This window comes from Hoplias malabaricus, chromosome Y, assembly GCF_029633855.1.
Source record: "Hoplias malabaricus isolate fHopMal1 chromosome Y, fHopMal1.hap1, whole genome shotgun sequence".
NCBI lineage: Eukaryota > Metazoa > Chordata > Actinopteri > Characiformes > Erythrinidae > Hoplias > Hoplias malabaricus.
The window spans coordinates 4,048,360-4,058,675 of NC_089820.1; the positions used below are offsets into that span (position 1 = coordinate 4,048,360).

The 10,316-nt window shown below is 38.8% G+C and overlaps 1 protein-coding gene across 1 annotated transcript; it reads left to right on the top strand.

Moving 5' to 3' along the window:
• Nucleotides 1-1,127: 1,127 nt before the first annotated feature.
• On the top strand, nucleotides 1,128-6,761 carry LOC136679513 (chemerin-like receptor 1). Its single transcript, XM_066658085.1, has 2 exons — nucleotides 1,128-1,397; nucleotides 5,348-6,761. The coding sequence occupies exon 2, from the start codon at nucleotides 5,373-5,375 to the stop codon at nucleotides 6,330-6,332; it is 960 nt and encodes a 319-aa protein (XP_066514182.1). The 5' UTR covers nucleotides 1,128-1,397; nucleotides 5,348-5,372; the 3' UTR covers nucleotides 6,333-6,761.
• The last annotated feature ends 3,555 nt before the right edge of the window (nucleotides 6,762-10,316 follow it).

A 10,316-nucleotide genomic window follows, 5' to 3' on the forward strand; every position in this document is an offset into this window, starting at 1 on the left:
TTCAATCTGTAACCACTTATCAGGGTTTCAGTGGGTCCAGAGCCCATACGGTATCACTGCACACAAGGCAGGAATACATCTTGGACAGGGCACCAGTACAAGAGAGGAGCACCACACACTCACCCATTCACACCTATGGACATTTATTTGGATGGCCTATCCACCTAACAACATGTGTGCTTGGACTATGGGAGGAAACCCACACAGACAAAGACAGAACACATCAAACTCCTCGGGGACCCAAGGTGAGGCTCCAACCAACAGCCCAAGCATCTGTGATACAGTGACGCTACTTCTTGCACCATTGGAATGAGCATGTGAATATGAATCTCAGACCATCTGCCCTGATGATTGAATATGGCCAAGCACTGGTTCTGCATTTATGACTTCAGATGCCATGCTGCACAAAGTCATAATCTTTAAGTTCAGTTAAATCTATTATATACTGCTATTTGTACTTAAATCCACAAACAGAACTCTGTTAATAAAAACTCATGGACTCTCACAAACTCAAAAAATACTATTGCTAATTAATTCATTCACTGTCTGTAACCACTTATCCAGCTCAGGGTTGCGATGGGTCCGGTGCCTACCCAGAATCACTGGGCACAAGGCGGGAACACACCCTGGGGGCTGTGCCAGTTCTTTGCAGGGTGACACACACTTATATGTATGGGCACTTCTGAGTAAATGTGGTTTTAGACTGTGGGAGGAAACGAGTGCCCGGAGGAAGCTCACATGGACACAGGAAGAACACACCAAACTCCTCTCAGATAGTCACCCAGAGTGGAGCCCAAACCCACAACCCCAGGATCATGGAGCTGTGTGACTGCGACACTACCTAATTCTACTGTCTACATTTTAATATGTTTTCAGTTAGAATCACTCAGTCTGCTTAATTACTTTCAGCATTAGGGTTTACACTGAAGTAAATTCTGAGTAAACACATCATTTTCTTGCGAATTGCATTATAATAAATACCAGGAGTCATTTTGGCACTCATTTTATTTCCTGTATTGGACCATGGTCCTGGAGGAATGTTGTATTTCTTCACTGTGTACATGTATATGGCTGGAATGAAATCTAGCCTCAAAACTCAAAAACTCAAAACTATTGACTTAAACCATATACTTTTGTTACTGTATCCTAAACCAAATCACTACAAAGATGTGTTTAACTGAAGTGCATACTGATTTGATTACATACTGCACTGGGAATAGATATTTCCCTGAACTGAAAAGCTTTTAATGTGGGGGTGGGCCATTTCCTTACAACCTCCCTCTGGGATCTGCGCTGTTGCAAAACCACAGTCACTTCAGAACTCAGAAGAACAGAGAACGAAAGAACAGAACACAGAACACAGGCTATTTTCTTTTTATTTCATTAATTTGCCTGAGGTAAGAACATCTCTAAAATTGTCTGTGTGCATGGCCAGCAAAGTTGTTTGTTGTTATAATGCCAAAGTGACTGTGTCTGTTTTTTTGTATGTCTTACATTTGATTATTATAAAGCATTACATTTTATTAAGTATGTAATAATACATTTTTAATGTATTTTAATAAGCCTTTTTTCCTGAGTTGTTATTTGTGTCAAGTTTCTGAGGCTATTCTATGAATGATAGTAAGCCAAATGAAGGTTTTCAAAGCCTTAAGATTATTTAATAATGCACATTTTGAATCCAGTGACCATTTTGTCATCATTTTATAGCAATATATCACTGATAGAATCATCTGTATTTTAAGCCATGCAAAGGAATTTGCAGCTCAAAGGTTTATTAGATTGTATTTACTCAAATAGTAATACAGTCCACTGTAATTATTACTGTACAATTCAAAATCACCCTAGGATACATAAATCCCACAGGACTCTACTCTAAAGTGAGGAAATCATTTGATAGTGATGGATTGCTCTAGCAGGGAAAAGGGAATGTGTAGCAAAAGTCCAAAGGAAAATTAAGTGTTGCTCTATCTCATGCATTTCCTTTTTTCCTCTTTCGTGTTTTTTAAATAATTATAAGCTGGTTACCACAGAAACAAGGTTCTTTTAAGCATATCCGTTAATTGTTCCTTGGGGCGTAGCCCTAACTCTGTAAAAGATTGGTGATTTCCAGGTACAGCTGCTGTATCAAGATACAAACTGTGTTAATGTACCCGCAGAATTTCAACAATGGTCTGCAGAGTGGTGCAACTGGCTAAATTTTGTTTCAGAAAAATTAGTTTTAAACAAGAACAATACAAAGCATGCATTATGTTGTGACACTTCCTGTTTTGTTTTGTACAACACTTTGGTAATTACAGCATTCAAATTAAATGAATGTTTTTGTAAGTTATATATAAGAATAAGAAAGTATAATAATTCACAAGACTGTACTTTATGATCCATTATGATGGGGTTTAAACCAAAAGGACATTACTGCATATAAATTGGCAGCACTTTAGAATAAGACTACACTTATAACCTGTTCATAAATGGTTTAATATCTGTGTATTAATGGTTAATAATTAGGTTGTAAACACCTTAAAGCTCATAATAATCATTTATAACACTTAGACAGAAAGGCCAACATTGACTTATCATCTGCCTAATAGTGAAAGTGCCTGATGACTTTCTAAAAATGACAAAGTATATGTGTCTTCACTCTGTGGGAAACAACAGATCACTGACACCATTTCACTCTGTGTTATAAATTATTATTATTAACCTATATGGTGTTTGTAACTTAAATAATAACCAATGATAACCGTTTTTAAATTTCAATTTTAGACTTTTTGTTGTAGTGAGTTCATAATATAAATTATGTATTTCTGAACAGATATTACCATCTGTTACGAAACCACACTTAGTGATGTCATGTACTGTTTGCAGGTATAAATGAACTGATATAAATTTATGAGGACTACTTCAGAGCAGTTATGCAAGCCTTAACCAGATATTACACTGTGTTTTGTATGCTTTATTGAAGATTAAACAAATGATAACTAAAGTTTAATGAATACAGAATGAGCATTAAACTCCCAGTCATATTTTATTACCATTTACTCATGGGATAGTACTGTGCAGCTGATATTTTAGACCTTCCTGACTTTCAGTTTCTATTTTGCAGCAGATATATTTAGCCTCACCCTAAATGCTCACGCCACATTTGCAAGCCAGGCACATTCCAAAACAGTCCACAGTGCACGGCTGCCCCTCAGTGGTGGAACAAATGTTCGTTTAACAAATCTGGATTTCATTAAGAACTATACTTGCATTTATTGGACTGGATCAAAACATAGGGCAAATGTTTTGCAGGATCTGTTTCTCTTGCTAACCTGTAAAATGAAAGAGTTCAAACATTTTTGTGCAAAAGATTGGGGACAGATGATTGATTTTAATTTTTTTCTTTGCAATTATTTATAAAGTGTGACCATCGTAAAACTCACACTTTTTAAGCAGAAATGTGTTTTTTTTCCCTTGAAAACAACCATAAAATTAAGAAAATATATTCGAATCATACCCATAAAAATATTACAGGGGTCTTACATTTACAACACTAGTTACTGATTGAACTGTCTTGACAGGGGTTCTATTGTTTTCTGATAATCTGTCAGTGATTTTTGCATTTGATTACACATCCTCTGGATATTCTGGCTTCACTTTTGGATTGAACTCAGAACTAATGTCAGTATCATTATGGCAGAGTGTGCACTCTTTAACACTAGAGAGTTAAGGGATATGATTCCATGTCACTAGCAATAGTGATTCATTAAAGTCTTAATTAATTTAGAGGTATGGAGATGTGCATTGTCACTACACATCCCAAGACTCATTGTTAGAATCTCTGGGAGCTTGAGGGAAAACTGGCCTTCCATTACCTCTGGAAGTAAAGCCATCACAGTTTGTTGGCTGCCTTGTGATAAAGGTTGAATCTACTGCAGGTGGAAAGTCCAATGCTTAATAATAACCATCCAGTCAATTAATTCAAATCAAATCAGGCTTTTTTCTATTGTTATATTTGGTAGCTACTCTTTACATAAAAAGTCTACATGCTGATCTAGGGGTTTATGGACATTTATGGGAATTGTAATAATACGCCTGTGCTCTTGTCCTGCTGCTCTTACTAAATCATTCAGGTTTGTTAATGGTGTGGTAGATGGCACTGATATTTCAGAGAGCACTCTTCCTTTTATTAACACTATTCTGAAGGGACCTGCCAGAGCTACAACACACACTGTTATTCTTGCCCCCTCACCTGGAAACAAATGTCTGTATTATTTTGTCCCTGTTCCTATTCACCTTCCAGATGAGATCCACCAGCCTCAAGATTTTAGGGCTACCCACTTCCCATGAAGCCATTTGTATTTGTCCAAATAACCTCACACCCATTGACTACTTTTTGAGGCTGGTCTTTAACTTTATTGAATGTGTACTCATAGCTCATAACTCTGTAAGTTTCTTCCTTTTGTTCTCACCACAAGTTTTTACTTGCCATTTTCACCTCAGCAATGTTCACTTGGAGCTAGGACGTAGAATTCTGTAAAGCTGCTTTTCAACAAAACCAATTATATTTAAAAAACCTTTTATAAAAAACATTTTTTATTTGAATTGAAATGTTTTATTCTGTAATTTGCACTTTCACATTTCCACCGGTAAAGGTATATGCATGTGCATTTTCTTCACACAGCATTCATAAGTAAAAACATCAGGAGTCAACCTACAATACTTGTAACAACTGTAATTATACAATTGCAATTATATAAGCAGTAGCATGGTGGTGTAGCAGGTAGGGTCACAGTCACACAGCTCCAGGGACCTGGAGGTTGTGGGTTGCAATCCTGATCCGGGTGACTGTCTGTGAGGAGTTTGGTGGGTTCTCCCCGTGTCCGCATGGGTTTCCTCCGATTGCTCCAGTTTCCTCCCACAGTCCACAAATAACACACATTGGTAGGTGAATTGGCGACTCCAAAATGTCCATAGGTGTGAGTGTGTCAGTGAATGTGTGTGTTTGTGTGTGTCACCCTGTGAAGGACTGGTGCCCCTTCTAGGGTGTGTTTCCACCTTGCACCCAGTGATTCTGGGTAGGCTCAGAACCCACCATGACCCTAAACTGGATAAGAGGTTAGAGACAATAAATGAATGAATATTTAAGAATGAATGGTGTGTGGAATGAATTTATCATCACAGTGAGAATTCAGGGCTTTTTTTCTGAGAGTACATAGGGACAGGATATAAAGATCAGTCATCTTAAGAAAAGACACAACTGATAGAATTTAGCCTGGATTTCAAGTCCAGGTCCTCAGTATATATGCTTGCTTTCTGTAGTTGGTTATTATCAATAAATGTCTTGCTCTCTCACTCTCTTTCACAGAATATCTGACTTGCCATTCAGCGAAATGGACAATCAATGTAATGAGACTTGTGACTATGATGCGCTGGATGAAGAAAGCAAAGCAACTGCTTCTCTCCTCAGTGGCATCAGGATGTTGTACATTGTTGGATACATCATCATTTGTGCCCTGGGTGTGATCCTCAACAGTTATGTGATCGTTGTGGGTTGTCATCAATACCACAAGCTTCAGAAATCCCCACCCATCATCTGGATTCTGGCACTGGCTGTGACCCACCTGGTCTTCTCCTTATTCCTGGTTCTGCAGTTGCTCTATGCTTGGCATCACTTCAACTGGCAATGCGGAGCTGCTCTTTGCAAGTTTTCATCCTACGTATTTTATGTCAGCATGTTCTCCACAGCTGCTATACTCAGCCTTTGCACCATCAGCAGCAGATGCCCTGACAAAATTAAATGTGGCAGTCATGGCACATTCACAGCCCTTGTCTTTATTCTATGCTCCTGGACATTTGGAGTGATCCTCAGCAGTCCATCTCTGGTCTCCCGTGAGCTTCGTAACACTCATTTAGGGCTGCAGTGCATTGACGACTTTGATTTTGACAAAGAGAAGACCACAGATGACGGTGTGAAAAAGATGACTGCGGTTGTTTTCTCCAGGTTCCTGCTTGGGATCTTGGTTCCCATGTTCCTGATGACCATTAACATCTGTCTGGGAAAACTACAAGATCGCAGTATGAAAGAAACCTATAAGTGGGTGATCGGCTTAATTAAGGTGGCTTACTTAATCTGCTGGACACCTCTGATTATTTTACAGCTTGTTCTGGTTACTAACAGGAAAGAAAAGTCCTTTGATTATTTATTACCAGCGGCCACGGTGCTGGCTGCATCTCATTCTATGGTCAACCCACTAATCTACCTGTTGGTGGGACGCAAATTGAATATGAAATGGCTGTTAAAAATGGACGAAAAAAACAGTGAACGTGTTGCACTAAGAAATATGTCATAATGATTTGCATCCGAGAAAACTAACCAATGAGCAATGACCATAACCACTGTGCTTCTGCCAGAAGATATGGGGAAGTAAGTGTACAAATATTCCAAAGGGTTCATAGGGGTTTAAATTGCCTGATAACTTCAGGATCATAAGAGTATCAGAATTACCAAGCACAAGCACTGAATGTCCTTTCGCTGCCTACTGCCAAGATATTCACAGATATTCTGAGACTGAACTTTAGGACATTTTTGCATATACAAAAATCCCTATCAAACCTATAATACACTGCAACAGTTGACTCATTGATATTCGTAGAAATCCAAAAAAATAACTTTACAGTACAAGGAAGGAAACATCTGTTTCACAACTTTCAAAAGTGAGTCTATAAAAAAAACAACTTGATATCATGGCTGAAACGTGCCTATGCTACTAAAAGACCACACCAGCTAAAACATCCATTTAACTATGTTAAACTTGATATGCAACCCCTAGCCTCTAAGGCCGCTTGGAAAACGGCATGCTGAACCAAAGCATTCAAGTAGAAGATTATTTAACTTTTTGTAGTGGAAAAATGTGTAGGGCGGCACGGTGGCGCAGCAGGTAGAGTCGCAGTCACACAGCTCCAGGGACCTGGAGGTTGTGGATTCGATTCCCGCTCCAGGTGACTGTCTGTGAGGAGTTGCGCTCAATGATTCCAGGTAGGCTCTAGACCCACCGCGACCCTGAATTGGATAAGCGGTTACTGATAATGAATAAATGAATGAATGAATATATATATATATATATATATATATATATATATATATATATTCACTCGGCAGGTTGCAGCTGCTCTTACTCACGTGCGAAACTAAATTACATTTCCCACAATGTCTGTGTAGGATATTTTATTTTGCTTGACACCAAGACCTCCCTCTAGATATATATATATATATGTATGTATGTGTGTGTGTGTGTATACTGCATTTATTTGTGTTTATATACACGTGGCATATCAGTTGATTGCAAAAATTTTCTAAACACATTTTTCCACTAAAAAAGTTCAATAATCTTCTACTTGAATGCTTTGATTCAGCATGCCATTTTCCAAGCGGCCTTAGAGGCTAGGGGGCGCATATCAAGTTTAACGTAGTTAAATGTACGTTTTAGCTGGTGTGGTCTTTTAGTAGCATAGGCACGTTTCAGCCATGATATCAGGTTGAACTTTATTTCAAGGAAATCTGAAGGATTGCTTTTGAACTATTTATTGATCATAACATTTTGACACGTGACCTTCTCCGATTATGTGAAAAATGAAAAAAAAGGATGTATGTTTTATTCCACAGTGATGTTATGTTTACTTGTCGCATTTACCAAAAAGAGTAAAGGAAACCAGATATCAGGAAGATGAGGGCTATGTAATGACCCCTGTGCTTATGGTCATCCTTGGTAAACAAAACACTAACTTCTCTGTCAAGGAGTCACAGGAAAGAAGAAGTACAAATGGATGTAAAAACAAATACTAGACCTTGTGACAACTGAACAGTGTCTGTGCAGTTTCACACATGGCATTGATCAGAAAATTACAGAGAAACATTAACAGCTCAATATGACAGTAGTCACTCAGTATTCAAACATAGTTAAATGTAAATATAAATTACTACTATGTTACTATGTATATTAAACATACATTAAACTTAACTGTTTTTATTTATACCAATATTTCAGTAACATCAGCATTAACATTATGTTATGTAACAAATGTGTGTGTATATATATATATATATATGTGTGTGTGTGTATTAAAAAAATTTCTGTGTTTAAAAATCATCACTGCTCTTTCTGTTCTACATCAGTCAAACACTAGAGAGTAACATTCTTAAGACATTGTGTTTCAATGGATTCTTCACACTGGACTCCAGGAACAACCAGGAACGACCCTGCACCCGGAGGACTGCATGGGGCACTAGGGGGTTTACCAAGGGCAGAGTGCCAATCTATATCTGGGCAAACACCAGATTAGGAACTGCTGACGGTATATAATTACAGAAAGCTTTCTCATTTAAGTGTTTTCCATGTATATGTCAGAGAAAACATGGAAGAAGTTTTGGCAAATGGTGCAAAACCGTTATAAAATTGATTTATACTTTTTTCTTTATTATTTGTTGCATATAAAGAGAATTAATGTAATTAATAAAATTTTCTTTAGTGTTCTCCTCCATTTTTTAGTGAAAAATGTCCTTTGTCACAAGCATGAATGTTAATGGAGAGAATTCAGAGAAAATGCTGTGGTAGTTGGACGTGGATAATGTCATTGTTTGCTACTGCCTGTATCATACAACCAGAGATCATTTTTAGTCTACAGTATAAAATATGATGCTGTAAATTTATGAACCAGAAAGCAATCAGACAGGACCTAGGAGTTAGCATGGGAAAAGGGTCTTCTTTTTGAAAAGAGACATGCTGCATGTAAAGCACACAGTGTGGAGTCACTTTGTGAGTTCCATCCATTATCTGTAACCGCTTATCCAATTTAGGGTCGCGGGGGGTCCAGAGCCTACCTGGAATCATCGGGCGCAAGGCGGGAATACACCCTGGAGGGGACGCCAGTCCTTCACAGGGCAACACAGACATTCACACCTACGGACACTTTCGAGTTGCCAATCCACCTGCAACGTGTGTTTTTGGACTGTGGGAGGAAACCGGAGCAAACCCACACGGACACAGGGAAAACACACCAACTCCTCACAGACAGTCACCCGGAGCGGGAATCGAACCCACAACCTCCAGGCCCCTGGAGCTGTGTGACTGCGACACTACCTGCTGCGCCACCGTGCCGCCCCCACTTTGTGAGTTGATTCTCTTATGTGGTTGTGTTCAGAAAAAAGGCTTGTGTGTAGAGTGACTCAATCCTCTGCAGGCAGATGAGTGTTTAAAAATGGCTGTAGTTGAGGCAGACCATGCATCAGTGAATGAAATTAAGTCTCCACCTTGGTTCATTAACATTCATGAGTATTGTTAATGTTACAGATGTGTTAGATTGGCGATCACATTCGTGTGCACATACTAAGAGATATAGCTGATGCAGACTAATTTTAGCTGATGTTCTGCTGTTTACATGAATGTTATTTAATGGATCATATGTTGTGTGTCAAGGATTGGGAATGGGCTCCACAAAATATGATTTTTATCCTGGAGAGTGATATGGCAGGGGAAATAAAATGCCCTATTTTAGAGGTTCTAGAGACCCCAGTTCCCTCTTCCCAGCTGAAGAGAGACATTCGTCATTGCTTGGAGGGAAAAGTGATGGTGTATGTAGTCACGTAAGGTATTTTATAGACAATGGGCTTTTAATGTACTTAGAAAGACCCGGACCCAGAGTAAAATTCTGTTTGACAAATTGTCCCTATGGCTTACAGCAGTGTTCCCCAACCACCGGGTCGCGACCCCGTACCGGGCTGTGTGCCATTAGGTACCGGGCCGCACAGAAAGTTTGAATTTTTCTTTTTTTAAAATTGATTATCAGTCTAAATGTTGATGTTTTATTTTGAAAAGTGAATTCTGTGCTGAATGACGAAGAGACGCATACATGCGTAACCAGCCGTTACCCCAAAAAGCTAGCAAAAATGAGTGAAAAACAAATCTTTGGCAAGCTTCTTTGGAAAGGGAAAAGGCCCAATGAGGAGACAGAAGAAGAGCCTACGACTTCAAAGAAAATGTAATCTGCATTTAAAAGACAATATCAGGATTCCTACTTAAAATACGGGTTTATTCCTACAAGTGATTCTCATGTGCCGAGCCCACTCTGTGTAATATGTGGCAACAAGCTAGCAAATGAGTCAATGAAGCCTTCAAAATTGCTTTAGCACCTGGAGACCAAGCACCCTGCATTAAAAGACAAGCCTTTGGAGTTTTTTGAAAGAAAAAAACGTGAACAAGAAGGACAGAAGCAATTACTGATGGCCACCACATCAACAAATGTGAGTGCACTGAGAGTGTCATACTTAGTGGCTAATC

Bases quoted from the DNA above. Each gene is read 5' to 3' on its own strand.
- LOC136679513 (XM_066658085.1), top strand. From the start codon at position 5,373: ATGGACAATCAATGTAATGAGACTTGTGACTATGATGCGCTGGATGAA.